Source organism: Mus caroli, unplaced genomic scaffold (genome assembly GCF_978045245.1).
Source record: "Mus caroli unplaced genomic scaffold, Mus_caroli_1 scaffold_8, whole genome shotgun sequence".
NCBI classification, from domain to species: domain Eukaryota; kingdom Metazoa; phylum Chordata; class Mammalia; order Rodentia; family Muridae; genus Mus; species Mus caroli.
The window spans coordinates 112443784-112464841 of NW_028227263.1; the positions used below are offsets into that span (position 1 = coordinate 112443784).

The 21058-nt window shown below is 44.4% G+C and overlaps 1 protein-coding gene across 8 annotated transcripts in view; it reads left to right on the forward strand.

Annotated features, from left to right (window-relative positions):
- Window positions 1-8649, forward strand: part of Lsm14a (LSM14A mRNA processing body assembly factor) — a 46835-nt gene extending 38186 nt beyond the window's left edge. For 4 of the 8 annotated variants that reach the window (XM_021167867.3, XM_029479449.2, XM_021167869.3 and 1 more), the window contains 3 exons: window positions 1452-1683; window positions 4988-5044; window positions 6833-8649. In XM_021167867.3, the coding sequence (XP_021023526.1) occupies window positions 1452-1683; window positions 4988-5011 (256 nt within the window). In that variant the 3' untranslated portion in view covers window positions 5012-5044; window positions 6833-8649. Of the gene's footprint in view, window positions 1-1451; window positions 1783-4987; window positions 5045-6832 lie in introns of those variants that run through there. The other 4 variants (XM_021167868.3, XM_085841885.1, XM_085841886.1 and 1 more) reach the window with 2 other exon arrangements.
- Window positions 8650-21058: the final 12409 nt, after the last annotated feature.

Genomic DNA, 21058 nt, shown 5'->3' on the forward strand with positions numbered 1-21058 from the left:
CCAGAAATTTGCTTGAGTCTTTATCCACAGAGCCATCTTACCAGCCCAAAAGTTGTAAATTTAAAAAAAGTGAAAGCTAGGGATGTAGTTCAATGGATGACTACTTGCCTAGCATATGCAAGGCCTGGGTTTTATCCTAGTGACACAAAAAAAGAAAAAGAATCATAGACTTTTACCTGTAATTCCAGCACTTGAGTAGGAGATGGAGTCAGGAGGACAGGGGTTTAGGGTCACCCTTGGTTATACCTAGGACTAGCCTAGGTTATGAGAGATCCTGTCCTGAAAAAAAAAAAAAAAAAACAACAAAAAACACACTATTGTTTAAAGATGTAGTCACACCTAGATACTAGTTAAACAGCATTTGTGTAACATAAACCTTTCCATTATCTGTCTATATTATATTCAAATGAAACCAGACCCAAGTGGAAAATACTTCTTCAGAATGGACTCATACAGTAAAACTCTGACATATACAGTTAAAGAAGATCCAGAAGCCGGGCGTGGTGGTGCAAGCCTTTAATCCCAGCACTCGGGAGGCAGAGGCAGGCGGATTTCTGAGTTTGAGGCCAGCCTGGTCTACAAAGTGAGTGCCAAGACAACCAGGACTACACAGAGAAACCCTGTCTTGAAAAACCAAAAAAAAAAAAAAAAAAGAAGATCCAGAAAATTTCTAATTGTCAAAAAGAAATGACTTAGCACATTAAGCTAAGAGCTGCAGAAGTCTGCTGCCCGAATCACATTGCCTTTGTCCTGACTGCAGCTCAGAGCCCCATGGAGGCAACTGTTGGCTTCAGTGTAAATATGGATAGGGAGGCCTGAGTGCTAGTAGGCTGGATGATTGGTGGAACAGTGTAGGCACTTGCTGGGTTAATTTCATCAGGTCCAGCGATTGAGCTAGGATACTAGGACCTCCATCTCTACCAAGGCTTTTCCTACCAGCTCTGTCCTCTCTTCTGCGGCTTGAATGAAATCAATCACAAGTCCTTTGGGTCTTAATTATCTTCATATGAAAGCCTTTAGCATCTTTTTTGTTTGTTTGTTTGTTTGTTTGTTTGTTTTTGTTTTTGTTTTTTTGAGACAGGGTTTCTCTGTGTAGCCCTGGCTGTCCTGGAACTCACTCTGTAGACCAGGCTAGCCTCGAACTCAGAAACCTGCTTGCCTCTGCCTCCCAAGTACTGGGATAAAAGGCGTGTGCCACCACTGCCCAGCTCTTTAGCATCTATCAATTGTATGTATAAGAAACAAGCCTCTGTGTCATGTGAAAACATACTGCAGGAGTGTACAGAGCTTGCATACCATGAAAGCTGGGAGAGTCTAGATTGACTGCTCTTATTTCTTCAATTGAGCTCGAGAAATCAATTAAATGTATCAGGAATTGGGGCTGCATAGATTTGCTGAAAGATGCACTTTTTGAGTTGATGTGCTAATGTTCCTCTGCTCTTACATAACAGAGAAAGGAGACCAACTTGGGCTGAAGAAAGAAGGTTAAATGCTGAAACTTTTGGCATCCCGCTTCGTCCAAACCGTGGCCGTGGAGGCTACCGAGGCAGAGGAGGCCTTGGCTTCCGTGGTGGCAGAGGGCGTGGTAGTGGCCGAGGAGGAACCTTCACTGCCCCTCGAGGGTTTCGTGCTGGATTCAGAGGCGCTCGTGGCGGTAGGGAGTTTGCAGATTTTGAATATAGGGTAAGTATAGCTGCATGCTGTGGGGATGGCATGCAGAACGTTTTACTTTTATCTATTATGGCAGAATTATTTTTAAAACATTAGAATAACTTTTCGTTTAACTTCTTGAAGAATATACATGATTAGATTATTTATTTTAATTTAAAGGACAGTGATTTCTTGGCTAATGAATAGAAAAGAGCTGAGTGTGGGTGATGCATGCCTTTAATCTCAGCACTGGAGGATCTCTGAATTCCAAGACAGCCAGAGCCACATAATGAGACTTGTCTCAAAGAAAAAGAATAATATATTAAGTAATTAAATCGTATTGGACTAAGCAGTAGCTGGAGTGCTGCCTGAAGCCTAACTGCTCTTTCAGCCAAAGGAAGGAAGAATAGGAAGGTGATGGTTTGTCTTTTTATTAGAGCCATGAGTCTAGATATCATGAACCAGAAAAATCTCTTAAACACTCCCTCCACACAAGAAAAAAGAATGATCTGCTATGCCAAGCGTGGTGGCGCATGCCTTTAATCCCAGCACTTGGGAGGCAGAGGCAGGCGGATTTCTGAGTTCGAGGCCAGCCTGGTCTACAAAGTGCGTTCTAAGGGCCACTAAAGCTGTATAATAAAACATGACTGTAGTATCGCCTTTATTTCATATTACTAGATTTTTACACTTTAACATCAGAGGAAGCAATGCAAACCTATACATCTGAGAGCATTGGTGTTCCCATAGTAGTCAGTGAGTAACAGGCATGGTGCTGAATGTTTTCACACTAACTCATTTAAGCCTCATGTCAGCTCTGTGAGATGGGTTCTATTATTATCTAACTTTTACAAAGAAACAGATACAGAGATATTAAGTAGCCTGTCCAAGGTCACAGGAGCAGAGAGGGATGACCCTGAGTACTGAGCCGAGCAGGTTGGCTCTTGAGTCACTGCTCTTAATATAGGTTTGTAGGGAACTCACTTGGCTCCTGTCTTCTTTGTAAGGCATGCTCTCGAGAACCATCGGGTATATTAGCATTCACCAACAGCTGTGGGAGAACTCTGTGGCTCTACATAGTGTTTTTGTGTACAGTCTATCCAGTGAAAGAGGCCAGTTAATAAGGAAGGCATTGCAGCTATCTTATTAAAGGGTCCTAGTTTATTGTCAAGGAAAGAAAATAGAAAAGGGCAAAATCCTGTTATACAGAGAGCCACTGATAATAACAAAAGACAGTTGCAAAAAAATTGCTGATAGAAGTTTTGTTGTCCAGTTTTTATAACCAGCCATTGTTGAGGGTCTATGTGGAAGGACGTTGGTATTCATGGCTTTGGGACCAGCTATGTTGATTTTAATACCTTGGATATTGTGCCCAGCCACACAATTACAAGACCCCTTCAGACCTCAGAGCTCCTCACATCATGGACTGCCGTTGCTTATCTGGTGCCTTAAGAGTTACCAGTGACCCCAGCATAGCTCGGTAGCTCTTCCTCACGTGTTCCTCTGTGGAGTACTTGACACTGATTAGCCACCGACTTGAGGTTTGTCTTTCCTTCATTCCTTTCTCTCTTTTTCCTTTTGAGACAGGGTCTTCCTGTGTAGCCCTGGATGTCCTGAAACTCATTATGTAGACCAGGCTGGCCTCAAACTCACAGACCCCAGACTCTGGGACTAAAGCTGTATGACACTGTCTAGCCTTAATTTCTTTAATACTCTTCGATTTTGTCTGAAACATCCTATATGTCGTTTCATGATCTGTTTCTCTCTCCTCATCAGAAATCTAGTATTGTGTCTAGTCCTGTTGACAGTGGGGCCACCCTCTGGAGCCTTGTGCCTTTTTGAGTGCCCACAATATTCTTATCTAGAGTTTTGTTGTTTTTTTTTTTTTTTTTTTCTTAGTTTCTAACTTACAACTTCCTCCCTCCCTTCCTTCCTTGCTTCCTTCCTTCCACCTAATGCTGCCTAGAATGTTTAGGGATTGGTAGAAGGTATCTTACACACAGAGTCAGAATCCCAGTAGCCAAGGCTGGCCTCAAATTTCTGTGTAGTTGAAGGTGATCATGAACTTCTGATCTTCTTGCCTCTGCCTCCCCAAGTGCTGGAATTATAGGTGTGGGCCACCATACCTGAGTTTTGTGTAATAGGGATTGAGCTCAGGGGCTCACGAATGCTAGGCAAGCACTCTTTCAGCTGTGCTATACCCCAGTCTTCCGTTTTCTTGAGAGAGAAGGTGAGCGTGAGCTGCGGTGTGTATGCTGGTGTGCTCATAGTCACCCATGTGTGCTTTCTTGCTCTGATACTTTCACTCCCTCTTCTGTGAGCTTGCCTACTTGTTGTTTTGTCTTACATATTGCTTCTGCTGTATATTTCTTGGGTCCCACCTACTTTGTGCCCTTAGACTGACCTTGCCCCTTTTCTGGGTTGTTCTGGGTAAACCATTCATACGTGACCACCTCACTACATCCATTCATTTGGAATGCCAACTATATGACGCCCACAGATGAAATTCCTGACAAGTAGTTTATGACAGGAAGGGTTCCAGGGAACGACCCACCCAGGGAGGGAAGGCACAGCAGTGGGTGCTTGAGGAGGCTGCTCACACACCATCAGCAGCTGGGAAGTAAAGACAGTTGAGTGCTGCTGCTCAGGTCTTCCTCTTCTCAGTTCAGGACCCTAAGCCCGTGCTGCTAAAGTATTCATTCTCACCCCAGCCTCAATCCTGTAAACAGACAATCGGGCTTTGCCCTGGAGCACTGAACTCATTTCTAAAGCATTATGTCCTGCTAAACCCCCAGAGTGGAAGTTGCTGCTCTGGGCAGCCTTACTAAGATCAGCTGGTTTAGTGTATGAGCACTGGCTGGTGTGAGTGTCAGTAAGAAAGGGGATGTCTGGATTGGGATATGAGTGTAGTCAACTTCTTTCTCATATGCTACTGTTAAGTAGTTTCAGTGACTGTGGTGGGTGAGACTATACATTTGAGTCTTATATTCAGTCAGAGATCCTGAGACAATGAGGAATTTGGAATGGAGACTGGAGGTGACTCAGTGGCCAAAAGTGCTTGCTACACTTACCAGGGACCCGTGTTTGGTTACCAACACCCATGTCATATCTGCCTGTAACTCCAGTGCCAGGCAGTCCTCTGGCTTCCACAGGCATGCATACACAGAGAGACAAATGATATATATGGGGTTTTTTTTGTTTTTGTTTTTGTTTTAACTTGGGCAGGTGTGGGAAGAATCTGAAATGACTCAGTCTCTTTCCTTCCCCTTTTATTTTCTTCTCCCTCCCTTACCCGCTTTCTCTCCCTGTCTTTCTCCTATCTTTTTTTTTAACCTTTCAGAAAACCACGGCTTTTGGACCCTAAAAGGTCTGGATTGGTCATACTGCTTTCTGAAAGGTAAAAAAAGAAAAGAAAGAAAGAAATTGGGAGGTGTGAAGGTTGGTCTGGTGGGGACAGAGGGCTATCTTTAGTTTGGTACTTGTTTCTATACCAGCTTGTACTTTGCCATGTGTGTTTCAGTTTAAAGTAACAGAACACACAGTTTGGTATTGTACCCTCAGAGGAAGTTTTTCAACTAGGAAGTAGCTGACCTCCTGTAACTGGGATGTACATCTGTAAAAATTAGATGTGGTACAGGGTGTGGTTGTACAACCTTTAATCCCAACAGTTGAGAGTCAGAGGCAGGAGAATCTCTGAATTCCAGGTCAGCCAGGGCAGTTACACAGAAAAACCCTGTCTCTGGGGGAAAAAAAAATAGGTATGGCCATCATTCTGTGTATAAGGGGGCTTGGCTCCAAAAAAATCCCAAAATCCATTCATGCTCAAGTCCCTTGATATTGTATTTACATAGAACCCATCATATCCTCTTACCTGTTTGTGGGAGCTAGGGATTGAACGTGGAGCTTCACTTATGCTCCACAGGCTAAGCTGTATCTAACCTGCAGATAACTTGTAATACAGCCATGCAGTGTGACTAGTATGCAGATAGTTATTATACTCTGTGGGTTAGACCCTAAAGAGCATAAGTACAAAGAGATTTCAACATGTTTCCTACACACGTAGACACATAAACACACATGTGTAGTTTTTATCCACACCTGAAAAGATAAAGGGAATGAATGGACTATGTAGTAACTGTGTGTCTAAGAGGAAACAGAAGTCCCTGGCTACAAAGTAAACTTTGAGTTTAGGGTTGATCTCACTGGAACCTCCTTCATAGCTAGTTTGTATTTCTTACTGGTTATGGTGTTTAATTTTCCTAGTTAAAATTGTTTTTCAAACTTATTTCAAATTTAAGAGTTTTGTTTTTAATTTTTATTAGCTTACAAAGATTTTTTTTTTTTTTTAGGCCTGATCTTATATGGCTTAAAATGGCCTAGAGCTTGCTGTGTAACAAAGGATGACTGAATTTTTCTCTTGACTACATGTCCATAGAGGCATGCGCCACCACAACTTACATGATGGTGGAGATAAAGCCAAGGGCTTCCTGCATGCTAGGTTAAGGCTCTGCGCAGTAAGATGCATCTTAACCCTTTAGGAGGAAGTATTGTGAGGAGCTAGAGATAAAGTTTAATAGTTCAGAGTGCTTGCTGCTCTTGCAGAAGACCCAAGTGTGGGTTCCAGGACTCGTATTGGATTGCTCGGATCTCTTATACCACCTGCACCTCCAGGGATCCAGTACCTTCTTCTGGCCTCTTCGAAAACAGGGACATACACACAGATAATAAAAGCAAAACAAATTAAATACATTTTAAAGTTGTTCTTTTTAAAATATATTTCAAGTCCAGTGCTGCTTTCTGCTGCCATGCGACTTTAGGGAGAGATACTACTGTACCTTCTGGGTGTTGCATTGCTTGGTAAAAGGGGTCAAGATCTAGGGGTTTTATGAAACTTGTTTCAAAAGAGTTTTTGAGTGACCATGTGAAAGCTCATGTATCTGTTGTGTTTATAATGTTGGGGCAACCAGAGGTAGCAAGGTCTCCCCGTATTGCAGAGTGGCGTGCCTGCTTGATAGGCCAGAGAGTTGAATGTGGACATTAGAGCAGTGCTGCCCAAGAACCAGTAGGACAGAATTTTTTCTGTGAAATAAGAGGAAGGGTGTATTAAGGTAACCTAAGTAAACTTAAGCAGACTAAGGAAGAGCCATGGCTTGGAACATGAACTAATACTTCTTTTCCTTTTTAGAAAGACAACAAAGTTGCTGCATAGTCTACAAACAAGTCTTTGAAAATAGGTGACTCCTAGCTCTTCATGGTCCTGGAAAGTGCTTTCAGTCTTTGTGAAGAATGAAGAAGTGAAGTTGCTGTCTTGTCTGTCACCAGCACTGGGTTTTGTCTGTTTTCTGCTTCATTTCAAAGCTACACTGCAGTTGCTTTGGGGCAGGAAGGCTCGTCTTAAAACACAAGTATAAGTGTATGTGGAGTAGCAGATGGTTGTGATTCCTTGTTTAGAGTTGAACTAAAGCCAGCTAAATGGAACTGCTAAGTATTTTTTCATCACTGAAAGGGTTTTCTTATCACTAATTAATTGTATTCGGCAATTACTTCGAGTTGCCTGCAGATAGGCCGTGATACTGTGTTTTGAGCCACAGAAGGTTTTGTGCGTGCGTGTGTGTGTGTATGTGTGTGTGCGTGGGTGTAAGTGCGTGTCTTTCTCTTTCTTTTTGGAGATCCTATAATATGAGGTAGCTTATTTCGACACTTAATTAGGGTGCTGGATGGTAGAGAATTTTGTCAGTCAACTATGTACACACAGGTAAATACTGTTTCTTAGGCAAAGGTAACTTTTTTATATAGTTGTAAAATTCCATTATATTCCATTGCCAAAGAAACATTAAGAACTTTGTATAGCTGTATAAAAAGCAACTAATTTTTTAAAGAATAAACGTTTTAAAGTCAGCAAACATACGTGTCCTTGCAGAAGTCAGTGTGCTGAGGAGCAGGGATATGGGTGGGTCTTTCCCCTTGCTTTCCAGGCTTAAGGTTTTTGATTTCCTTTGTAATGTTTGGACTAAAGTGAAGATTTGATAACTTTATTCCATTATCTAAAAAGCATAAATTATTCATGCATAGTGTATGGACTTCGTTTTGTAGCAAATCACAGGATTTGTTCAAACAACAGATCTTTTAAGTGTATGAATGTAAATAATCATAGATGAGAGTGTACCTCGCTGTATTTTCAAATAAGTAACCTTTTTAAGACATTAAAACTCAATATATCAGTTGACCCATTCCTCCTGCTATGCCTGGTATTCTGTTGTGGTAACGCTGACTCCTGTTTTATGTCAAAAAGATGGAGTTTTCAGAATCCTCTGGCACCTGTAAAACATCGCTAACATAGTATGCAGGCCTGTGGCCTTCTAATGACTCTGTACACGGTTGTTGCTAACTGTAAATTACTAATAAATCTTTTTTGATATTTAAACTATAGTGAAAAAGATCTGGCCACTTTGTGTTTTTAATAAAGGCCATGGAATAAAGGGATCCAAAGATTTCAATATTTTTAACTATTTTGGTTTTTGTTAACTTTCTCACTAAAACATTCAGTAATGATAAAGGCATGTGAAACTGCACTGTAGGAGAATTGGACTGCTTAAGGATGGCTGATTATTTTTAAATTTTATATCTTTTGTATAGAGCAACAAGAAAATATCTTATAATTTGGTTTCATTGTTGAGATCCAGAGCTTGACAGCCGTCGTTTCCTGTGCGCCTGCATGTGAACAGCTAACCCTTTTGTAGGGTCCACAGATCATGAGATTGAACACATGTTTAGGCATGTTAAGCATCAGAGCACGTGCTGTGCTAACACTTGTAGGCTGAGATGTCCCAGCCCAGTTCTCTACGCTCGTACAGGGTGAACTTGCACTCTTTCTCAGCCCCCTGGGTCACTGACTGGGGCATGCATTGTCCCAATAATAACTGGCAGCTTGTGTGGCCCCACTGTGCATCTTCCAATCGCAAGGCTTTTATCCTAAAACAGAATAAAACTCTTCAATGAAAACTCTTCTCAGAGTTCTTTCTCATAGGTAGTGGCGTTCTCTTCATGGGAACAGAATGAAAAGCATCTTGCGTGTAAGATGCAGCGATGGTAATGTCTGCCCTGGAGCTGCTCAGTCATTCTTGTACGTGGTCAAGGAAAGCTAGGAGTCCCTTTCTCTCTGAGCATATGACACGCACAAATTGGGATCTGTGACATGAGGGGAAAAAATCAGCCACAGGTAAACCACGCTGGAACGCCCCACTCAGAGTGCACCTCTATGGGCAGATAGATGTAGGAGATACGTGGGTTGCAGATGAGTGGTGTGCAGCTCACCCAGAAACATAAGGCCTGCACCACTACACCCAGTTAATGCAGCACTAGGGGTGGAACCCAAGGTTCCATGCATGCTATAGGAGAGCTCTCTGCATCAACTAAGCTACTTCCTTGTCCCAGCTGGTGTCATTTTTACAATAGGCTCCAATGCGCTGTACTGAGTGCCTTAGAGGTTTTCTAGTGAGGCCTAGGACTCCCACGCCTCACAGGACACTGATCAGCTAGCATCAACATTGGCTCACATGATAGTCCTCTAAGAGCTTTTGTAGAGTCCACACTAGAAAAGCTACAATTCCCAGCCTCACCCTGCTTCCAAATCCAAATCCTATATATATGCACATCGAAACTGACCTTTAACAAAGCACAATGAACAGGTTCTCACAGGAGTCTCTGATGGCCGTTGAAACTCTGCCTTCTTGGAATCGCAGATGTTAGGCACCACACCTGACAAAACAGAAACATTGCTCTACTTTCCTTTGGGGTTTGCTGCTTTGAATGCAAACTTGATTTGTTCCTAGCAGATAGCAAATGAGCGTATTCTGTAATCTACCAGAAAAGCTGCTTCAGAGCACTGCGTTTCCAGCATATGGAGAGTGAGAAGCAACTTCTTTTCCTAAGAGGCATATTTTAAGCTCTTTAATGCAGTACCATGTCTGCATTGAGTGTTAAAGTTTGCTAACATTGGAGTGTGTCATGGTATGTGGTAATAAAGGTGAGGGAGTTAACAGGAGCCTAGGTGACACTGCTTGGTTTACTGGTTACTGTGCACTTCAAAGCCACAAGTCAGGGCACATACCTTTAATCCCAGAGTTTGGGAGGCAGAAGCAGGAGGACTCCCGAGTTAGAGGCCAGCCTGGTTTACAGAGTGAGTTCCAGGATAGTCATGGCTACACAGAGAGACCCTGTCTTGGGAAAGAGCTGGCAGTGTGTAATTTAGTAGCAGAACACTTGACTCATACCTACATAGCTGTGGATTTGATCCCAGCACTGCAAAACAGGTAAAAATCAAAGTCAGAGTCAGAAGCGGGGGCCTGCCACATGGCCTTATGGTGACAACTGTCTTTTTTTTTTTTTTTTTTTTTTTAAGATTTATTTATTTATTATATGTAAGTACACTGTAGCTGTCTTCAGACACTCCAGAAGAGGGCGCCAGATCTCATTACGGATGGTTGTGAGCCACCATGTGGTTGCTGGGATTTGAACTCTGGACCTTCGGAAGAGCAGTCGGGTGCTCTTACCCACTGAGCCATCTCACCAGCCCGGTGACAACTGTCTTGAGGAGGTATCTGAAGAGATGGCAACAAAGGAAGTCATAGTTCTGAGTGTCCAGGTGGCCATCTGTCCATGTGCTGCTCTCTGGAACACCGGGCAAGCTCCTGTGGGAGTGGCCGTCTGAGGTGCTAGGTCTGTTTGCCAGGACCGGAGTTAGGAAAGGGCCTTGTGGTTTTGAGGTTCCACCAGCTCGGGGCCAGACCTGTGAGCCTGAGCCAGTGTCTCCTAATCACAGCTCAGTTCATATTTAATAAGAAATACTTCCAGATTAAGTCATGAACCTATCACTAAAAGACCCAAGTCTGACTCCAGGGCAGGCTGAGGTTGATGTTTGACGAAATGCCTTAAAATGTGCTGATGCAGTGTTATGGCTTTTTAGTCCTAGGCTTTCAGGGAAACAAAACAGCTAGACGAGGCAGGAGCATGTTTTGAGTCAGGAGTGAGGCTTTCGGGGTGACTCACAGTCACTGGTGCTTTAGGGGCATAAATCTGCCAAGAGCCACTCAGCCCAGAAAGTTACTTCCCTAAGACTGCCAGTCTGCAAGTGAACAGTGCCAAGGTTGTGTGGAGCCTGGGCCCACGCAGGATATAATGAGTTACAGCTGCTAGCTTTTGTAGCCATTCTAGAACCAAGAAGAGGAGCATGTTTACTAGGTGTCTGAAGGGCACCTCTATAATCCTCGCGCTCCCCTAATCCAGGTAATCCTCAGCTGCCAGCCTCCCAGGCCTGTCATTGAAAGTACAGATCCCAGCCGTGGTGTAAGAAAATGGATTAGCTGGACAATGGCTCCCCTCGCTCCTGTTAGGTACAGGGAGCACCACAGATGGTGGTTTATAACATGGAATTGATGGTCTCTCTTTCCTTGAAGGCATCACATGTAAAAAGGATGCGCATACTTTAGAAGTTGTGGGGATTTTGTTTAGGAGACAAGATCTCCCCCATGAAGTTCAGGCTGGCCACCTTCCTGCCTTAGCATCCCAAATACTGGAAGGCATTTGTACTGTATAACCAAAGCCAACCTTGAACTTAAAAAAAGCCTCCCTCGGGGCTGGAGAGATGGCTCAGTGGTTAAGAGCACTGACTGCTCTTCCGAAGTAAATCTTCAAAAAAGAAAAAAGCCTGCCTCTACCTCCTAACTCCTAGAATTATGGGTATGCACCAACCAAACTGATTTTGACATTTTGAGAGACGCTGTCACTGGGTGGACTTGGCTGGCCTGGAACTCATGTAGGCTGACTTTGAACTTGCAGCAGTTGTTCTGCCTCTGCTTCCCACATTGCTGGGACTGTAAGCATGTGCCACCACACCTAGCTAGAAGACAGACATACAGAAAGGAGAGGAAGGACAAACAGCATGCTGCACCATTACCTAGAGGTGTGTTAGCTCTCTGAAGCTCACTGTTTTTTAACTTTTTATTCTTTGTGAGTTTCACATCTTGCACCCCAGCCCAGCTCATCTCCCTGTCCCCTGGAATCCACTTTATGCCCTTGCAGCCTCCCCAAAAATCACACACAAAGCATAGGACACACCTCATGGTAGAACTGTAGCATGTCACAGTGTGTCTCTCTGTATACCCCTGTCCACACATCTTCACTTGCCAGTGCTCATTGCGATGAGTCATTGGTCTGGTTCAAGATCTCTGGCTTCTGTGACACCATCAATACTGGATCCTCACTGGGGCTTCTGGTTATCCTGTTGTTGCCCCGTGCCATGGAGATCCTGCAGCTTTGGATCAGCAGAACTGGCTCTTTCACTGGTCAGAATCTGCGTTGGCAGATTCCCAGTCCCACTCCCAGGCCTTACCTTTCAAGGCTCACTCCTAAACCTTCCCAACACAGATTTCTTTTGGTTTATATCCATATAAATAGGAGTGTGAGTGTTCCTGTGCATAGAGCCAAGGACAGCTTGATGGATTCAATGCCCTGCTGTAACGTGTCAATCCGAGGGGTCAAACTCAGGTCATCAGGCTTGGAGGCAACAAGTGCCTTTACCCGCTGAGCCATTTTGCCACCCTCACAATGTATGTGTCTCTCTGTCTCCATCTCCCTCTCTGACACCCCTTCTTGCTGTGTAGCCCTGGCTGGCCTAGAATTCACTACGTAGACAAGTAATAGTGACCTCAAACCTAAAACAGTTCTATCTGCCTCTCTCTCGAGTGCCGTGGTTCCTCTGTGTTATCACCATCTGGCTCAGAAGTGCTTGATTCTCAATGTAGTGCATTAGATGTGTGAACAGACCAGACCATCAACTCCACGGAAAATGCTACACTGGGTAATGTAATTTTAGTAAATTAAAATATTAGTGGTGCAGCCCGTTCCTAAACTAGAGAAGGCTAGATGGGAAGAAAAAGCTGACTTAGAGCCCTTGAGGACTTGAGAAGTCTAGCTGTGTGTATTCCATGTTAATTATCTATCTTCAGTCATTGGTTTCTAACCCCGAAGAGCCAGAACCCCCTGAGAGTCAGGACCAGGATTAGCTCTGTGTCTGACCTTCTCCCATGTCATATCACTCCAACTGTCATCTGTCCCCATGGTAGCCGTGAGCTAGGTCTTGCCCTAGAAACACATTCAGTAAATGTAGTATGGTATTCTTGTTTCTCCTTCGAGATACAAAACAAAAGCTTTTGAGAGAGGCATGGTGACACGCGCCTTTAATCCCAACACTCAGGAGACAGAGGCAGGTAGATCTCTTGAGTTTGAGAACAGCCTGGTCTACATGGTGAGTTCCAGGACAGCCCAGGGGTAAACAGTAAGACCATCTCAAAAAAGAAACTATTGAATGACATGTGATCTTTTTCACTTTGGGTCATTGACTGCCCACCCATGAACACCCTCATCTTGTGAAGTCCATTGCCCTCCACTCCCTTTTTTTTTTTAAATTAGGTACGTGTTTCTTTTTATTTTGGGGATAGATCCAGACTGGCACTGAAATTAAGACACTGGCCTCCCCCTTCTAAGCATGGAGCTCACAGGTGTATACAACCACGACACCGAGCTCCTTTCTGCCTATGGGATGTCTTTGGCTTCTGGCTGGGAGTCCACAAGATCATCATTCTTGTGGCCATGGTGTGTTCCTCTAGAAGAATTCTAAGCAGAGGGAAAAGGCCCAGGAGCAGAGTGCAAAACACCAGATCCAAGCGTTGAAGGAGACTTAGGAAGAGGAGCCTCTCAAGATGTGTCCAGTTCTCCATCGTGAAGTCTAAGGGTGAAAGCAGTGCTGTCTGCCAAGGCTTAAGACTCAGTGCCCATGGCTTCCACACTGGGGTGGGGAGGACCGGCTACGTAAGCACCCTCTGCCTGCCTTACACCCAAATGCCACACTTCCAGCAATAACCACAAGCAAACCACATTGTTTGTGCAGACAGTGTAGAAACAGTGAGCCATTCTTAGCAGTTCTGGAATTGGGGCATGGGAGGGGCTATCTGGCAGTACACACTTCCAGATGCCGGGCAAGAGGAAGACTTGTGAGCGTCCTAAAGCCACAGGCAGTTCGACCTGCTGCGATACCTCAGCACATCACTGCACACCCTGACTTTGTCCCTTGTCCAGTGATCTTTTCCGCTCATCTCCTCCTATGTAACACCGTGGACACACCTGTCCGTCCACCCCATCTGCAGTAGCTCTGAGTGTTGGCTGTCACTCACTTTGGGCTTCAGCTGGTTGGTGGGAGGTGAGGCACCAGGAATGTAACTCCGGGTCTGGGATCTTTCTTTCTCGACTTTATGAGCTTCTTCCATTCTGTTCCTCCCTGCCAGTCTCCAACCAGCCTAAACACTGTAATCCATCATTTATATTGCAGATACCCTGAAGTCCTCAGCTCTGAAGGGATCCACTTGTCTACACAGTCACTCTTCACCTAGAAGGGAACCATAGTTGAAGGGCAGGGGATGCAGCTTAATGGTAGAGCACTTGCCTAGTGTGCTCAAGACCCTCCCTGGGTTCAGCGCCCAGCAACAAATAGTTGGGAAATGGATACTACTGTAATATGAGTCTTCCTCTCCTGGGCCTGGACATGGCCAGCAACACATATTTGTGTAATCACCTCTCTGCAGACAGCAAGTGGTCTGACCAGCGACTTCAAAGAGAACTGAAAGCTATCTGACAGAGAGACTCCCCCCACAATCTAAACCACCCTTGTCTGCCTCTGGCCTTCCCTGGGGACCCTACTTTAAAAAGACCTGTCAACAGTTTTGCCTGTGCCCTGGCACCCTACCCACCTCCCAGACTTAAATTACAGACTCACTCAGCTGCTTTCGTGAGAAGCCTTTCCATTATTAGTTAATTACTGTGCTAGTGTATTATTTTATGTTGTAGACAGAATTACTTTCATACTGTAGTAGCTACACGGCACATTTGCCTTTATGCTTTTTTTGTGGGCACTGGGGTTTGAGCTCAGCCTTGCACTTAGCAAGCCAGGTCCTTTACCACTGTGCTTCACTCCCAGACTGTTTTAGAAAGGGTCCTACTATGTAGCCTTAGCTGACTTGACTTAGAGGTCTGCCTGCCTCCATCTCCCAAGTGGGGTAGCTCACAACCCCCTGTAACTACAGCTCCAAAGGTCTGGTGCTCGCTCCTGGACTCAGCAGGCACTCAGGCATGTGTCACACACACACACACACACACACACACACACACAATGAATTTTAAAGAATGGTTTTTAAGATTTGTTTCGTGTGTGAGAATGTTTTATCTGCATGTGTATATGTGCACTACATGCGTTCCTGGGGCCCATGGAGTTGAGAACAAGGTGTTAGATCCCCTGGAACTGGAGTTATACACGGTTGTGAGCTGCCATGTGGGTGCTGGGAATCAAATCTGAGTCCTCAGAAGTGCTTTTATTCACTGAACCCTCTTTTTAGTTCCCAAAATCAAAATCTTTAAAAATTGTATTTTTTTTTAAACTGGACATGGTGGTACGTGCTTTGAACGAGGAAGCAGAGGCAGGTGGCTGTCTATGATCTGGAAGACAGCTTGTTTTGCATAGGAAGTTCCAGGCCAGCCACAGATACATAGTGAAACCCTGTCTCAAAAAAACAAACAAAAAAGACAGAGACTTTTAAGTTATTTTTATAGGAAAGATAAGTGTGCCCTGTGTCTAATTTACATACTTTAGAAGGTCTTGTACTACCACTTGGGAGGCTAAAGCAGGCCTGGGTTATATATAGCAAGACCCTATATTAAATGTCTGGCCGGGCAATGGTGGCACATGACTTTAATCCCAGCACTCGGGAGGCAGAGGCAGGCAGATTTCTGAGTTCGAGGCCAGCCTGGTCTACAAAGTGAGTTTCAGGACAGCCAAGGCTACACAGAGAAACTCTGTCTGGGGGGAAAAAAAAAAAAATATATATATATATATATATATATATATATATATATATATATATATATATATATATATATATATATCATTCTGCCTGCATGCCAGACCAAATCTCATTATAAATGGTTGTGAACCACCATGTGGTTGCTGGGAATTGAACTCAACACTTCTGGAAGAGCAACCAGTGCTCTTAACTGCTGAGCCATCTTTCCAGCCCCAGACATTAAGTCCTTACTGTATAGCAACTCTAGTTCTCATTGCAGAGGAAGCAGCAACAAAAGAAACCAAGCCAGCACTGACTGGCACTTGCTTTCTGCAAGGAGGAGACTAAATGAGCACTTACTACATAAGAGGCTTTAGAGATGGAAAAAGCAGAAAGTGGGCAAGAAAGAGAGTGGTACCAGGAAGGAGTCGTGCCACCAGATTTAAGTAGGTGAGGGATATGTACATTTAAAAAGTGACCTGATGGAGCACACACCTTTAATCCCAGCACTTGGAGGCAGTGCCTAGTGATTCTCTGAGTTTGAGGCCACCCTGGTCTACTTAGTGAGTTCCAGGATGGCCGGCCAGAGCTGTGTAGTGAGACCCTGTTAAGAAGCCATTGGGGGTTGACCTCAATGGCTGGAGAGATGGCTAAGCAGTTAAGTGCACTAGCTGCTCTTCCAGAGGACTTAGGTTAGATTCCCAACATCCACAAGGGATCTGAGGCCCATTCCGGAGCCCACATACACTGCACACACATGGTGCACAGACATACATGCAGACAAACACCCATACATATATTTTTTCTTTTTTTTTTTAAAGATTTATTTATTTATGTATATGAGTACATCATTGCTCTCTTCAGACACACCAGAAGAGGGCATCAGATCCCATTACAGATGGTTGTGAGCCACCATGAGGTTGCTGGGAATTGAACTCAGGTCCTCTGGAAGAGCAGTGAGTGCTCTTAACCACTGAGCCATCTCTCCAGCCCAATGTCTTTCTTTTAATACTTAAGGGAGGAAGGACATTCAAGCAGAAACAAGAGCAGCTGCAAACGTCTTGTGGCAGGTGTGACCCTGAACAGCAGCCATGGAAGTTAGGGTGCAGAACAGAACATTTGAAAGTAGGAATGGATCAGAGAGGAAGCAGGGCACTCTACCCCAATACTGGCAGGTAGGCTGAACTCTGCTAGCAGACCAAGAAGGATGAAGGCCCCTATTATCACTCCAGGTGTCACTGCTCCCTGGTAGTTGGAACACATGGCTTGAGTCTTGAGTCCTCAATCTATGTTACAATGGCCTTTGTCATAGAGCCCTTCGAGCAGAGGCCTGTGTGACATCCCTTAGCAAATTGTCCCTCTGTCTTCAATGTATGTATTCACCCAGTTGGACTAAGGGAACAGGATTCAGAATCAGACACCTTGCTGTGCCAGACCTGTGGTTACAGGAAGCTAAGTTGTTTCCCAGTTTTTTTTGTAGTCCAGGGAACACTGTAGTGAAAGACCTTCATTATCGTTTCACATGTGGTTTATCTGGAAGAGAAATTCTAAGAAGTGGAAATTCTTGGAAACAGCATGGCTTTGTAATTGTAATAAATACCTGTATTCAGTAGCAGTGTATTCCTCAGTTAGGGTGGGGTTGTGTTGGGGGTTGGTCTGGTGCTGCTGTATATTCAAATGCTAGATTCTGTACCCCAAGACCTGGTTGCCCCAAGAGAAGCAAATTTCCATGTACACTAGCCTTGGTTGTGCAAACCTTACTCCCCAGTTTAAAACTATTGGTTAAATAAAACAGCTAGTTACTGAGGGGAATAGAGAGCAGTTATCAGATTTGAATTACTAGGTGGAGAGGTGGGGTTACAGGTAGGTTACAGGTAAGAGAAGGGGAGCACAGAGGAGGAAAAGACAGAGAAAAGAGGAGTTCCCCATTAGTCATGATGGACCAGCAGTATATGCCCAAGCCAGAGTGAAATGCCTCCCCCAGACATCAGACTGCTGGAGCAGAAATAACCCAAGAAGATTCAAACAAGAATTGGGAAGCACAGTTGAAGTAGCCAATCTAGAGTTAGAGAATTAGATTAGGGGCCATCCCCTGGTAATTGTGCAGAGCCTAATAAATAAATCACAGTTTGAGTCTCATTTATTTGAAGGTGTAAGACTCAGATGAGACTTAGCTTACTGGGAAACACCTCCCACCCCCACCCCCCATCCTCCACCCCCTTCTCCCACTCCCCCACTCCCAGTGAATAATGTGGAGCTGGGGATCGATGCCAAAGTCAGAGGAATTTATTGTTCCAACATTCTGGGGTCATTCATCATCCTGCACCCGAAGGAGAGGCGGCAACCCTGGGTGGCCCAGGTCGGTGAATTTTTATACAGTTTCCAGGGGCAGAATAGAGAGCATCAGCAGCTAGGCACAATATGATTGGAGGAACAGAGCTCCCTTTAAACTGATTGATCTTTAGGAAATGATGTAGTAGGGGCTTAATTAGCCTCTTCCTTCTGGTATGTGCTCTCTGACCTGTCTCTTCCAGGAGGGGAGGGGTGCCTGGTGGAATTTTCCAACTGCTCTGAGCTGACCTTATCAAAGGTAGATGCGGGGGTGGGGGGGGGTGAGCATAATTCTTTTATTTTACAGGATTGAACCACATGGTCATCAGTACTGTGTGAAGCAACTTTGGAGAGTGTGTGCTCTGCTGGGGCATGGTGGTGCACACCTTTAACCCCAGCACTTAGGAAACAGAGGCAGGCATATCTCTATGAGTTTGAGTTATAAGGCATTCTCTACCTAGAGAACCTGTCTCAAAAGGGATGAGGGGTAGGGGCTGTAACCTAAGTTATATGATGTCAGGAGCTAGTGTGCAGCTCAGTAGTACAATATTGCTCAACATGTGACATGTGTGAGCCTAGGTTCAGCCACCAGTACCACAGACATTTATTACCAGACAAGCCCTTGCACGCCTGAACACAGCACTTCAGTATCACACATTGGTCTCTTTGAAGGTAGGCGTTGTTTTATCATCTAAGTTATTTGTACTTCCCCTTCTATAGTCTATTTGTAAATACTCTGTATTATGGAAAAGATTTTTTGTTTTTAGGATTTATTTATTTTATATACATAAAATAAATGAATATATGAATTCATTTATGAATACATGGTCACTGTCTTCAGACACACCAGAAGGGGGCATTGGATCCCATTACGGATGGTTGTGAGCCACCATGTGGTTGCTGGGAATTGAACTCAAGACCTCTGGAAGAGCAGTTAATGCTCTTAGCCGCTGAGCTATCTGGAGACCTGGAAAATAATGTTTTTAACATGTGAATATGGTTAACACGAGTGAAGAAAAAATAACATACATAGTCTTGTTCCTCACTGAATAAAGAGCTGCAGGCCTGAGATCCAGCACTGAAGAGGGAGTCAGGAGGATGGATAGAGAGACACACAGGAAGTTGAAGGAGGGACATTCTATTTGGAGGAGGGTTTTTTGAGAGAGGGACATTCCTGCTGGGATGAGAAGGTTGAAGAAAAAGAACCCGTAATACATCTAGTTTCCTTCGTCTTTTCAGACTCACTGATTTTTTTATTCATTATTAATGACTGCATTTAGCTCTCGAGGTAAAGGAGCACAAGGGAGGCCATGAACTTGCTGTAGTAGGTGGAAGGCCCAACTCTCACACTTAACATGAAAGCCAGACTGAGCCTCCAGGTGCCCTTGAGCTGGTGACAGAGGCTGTTCTGCAGTTGGGAAAGGTCTCAAAGGGAAGTTACCATTAATTTCACAGGGAATTCATGTCTTCGTTTATAAGTGAGGGCCAAGTTCAAGGGTCTTGGTTCCCAATGGGGACATTCCTTTAGAAGAGTCACCATGGACAAGACACAGTGGCCCTGGGAAGAAGGAAAGCGAACCTTGGATCCACACTAGTACTCAGGACTCAGAGACCACGCTCCTTCTTTCAAGGCAAATGCTATTTACTGTTTGACTTCTGTTCTTCCAGAAAACATCTCTCTCCAAATTGAGTAACATGTGCGTGTGTGTGTGTGTGTGTGTGTGTGTGTGTGTGTGTGTGTAAAACCCAATTTGCCTCTTTAAAAATATTTTTGAGAGAATATCATCCCTGTAACTCACTATGTAGACCAGGCTGGCCTCAAACTCACAAAGACCCACCTGCGTTTTTTTTCTTTTTCCTATTTTTTATTAGGTATTTTCTTCATTTACATTTCAAATGCTATCCCAAAAGTCCCCTATACCCTCCCCTCTCCCCCCCACCCACTCCCCTACCCACCCACTCCTACTTCTTGGCCCTGGCATTCCCCTGTACTGGGGCATATAAAGTTTGCAAGACCAAGGGGCCTCTCTTCCCAATGATGGCTGACTAAGCCATCTTCTGCTACATATGCAGCTAGAGACATGAGCTCTGGGGGTACTGGTTAGTTCATATTGTTGTTCCACCTATAGGGTGCAGACCCCTTCAGCTCCTTGGGAGCTTTCTCTAGCTCCTCCATTGGGGGCCCTGTGTTCCATCCAATAGATGACTGTGAGCACCCACTTCCCACCTGCCTTTGCAACCACAGCTGGTTTAAAATATTTATTTTAGGCAGGTAGTGGCGGTGCATGCCTCTTTTTTTTCCCAAGATTTATTTTATATATGTGAAGATGCTGTTGCTGTTTTCAGGCACACTGGAAGAGGGCATCCCATTGCAGATGATTGTGAGCCACCATGTGGTTGCTAGGAATTGAACTCAGGACTTGTGGAAGAAGTCAGTGCTCTTAACTGCTGAGCCATCTCTCCAGCCTGGTGCATGCCTTTACTATTTTATACAATTTATTTATTTACTTATTACATCTGTGAGGATGCATATGCATGCACTTGGCCATGGTGCTCATGTGGAGGTCAGAGGACAACTTGCTAGAGTTGATTCTCTTCTTCCACCATGTGGGTTCCAGGGATTCAACTTAGGCAGTAAGGCTTGGTAGCAAGCACCTTTATCACCGGAAACTATAAAGCTAATCCCACTTCTCCCCTTATGTTGTATTATTAGGAAGAACCTGAATATACTCTTTTTCCCCATTTGTTTACCAACTGCTCTCTAGATACAAAGAGCCCTTGCTCTTCCAGAGGTTCCATTTAGTGTAGAAATGGTTGTTCCAGTCCCTCTGCATTCTGTTAAAAGTCCAAACATTGTTGTTCTCCAGGTCTTCAGCAAACAGGACTGGGCTTCTGATTATTGTCCCTTTAGGTCAGTCACTGCTTCCGGGACAGCTTTCTAAGAAAGTCCTTGTTGTCATGGTGTGTTGGCTCACATTTATAAACCCAGCACTTCAGAAGCTGAGATAAGAGGATTGCCAAGAGTTTGAGGCCGGGCTGGTAAGATGACTCAGTGGGTAAAAGCACTGACTGCTCTTCCAAAGGTCCTGAGTTCAAATCCCAGCAACCACATGGTGGCTCACAACCATTCGTAATGAGATCTGACGCCCTCTTCTGGTGCGTCTGAAGACAGCTACAGTGTATTTATTTAT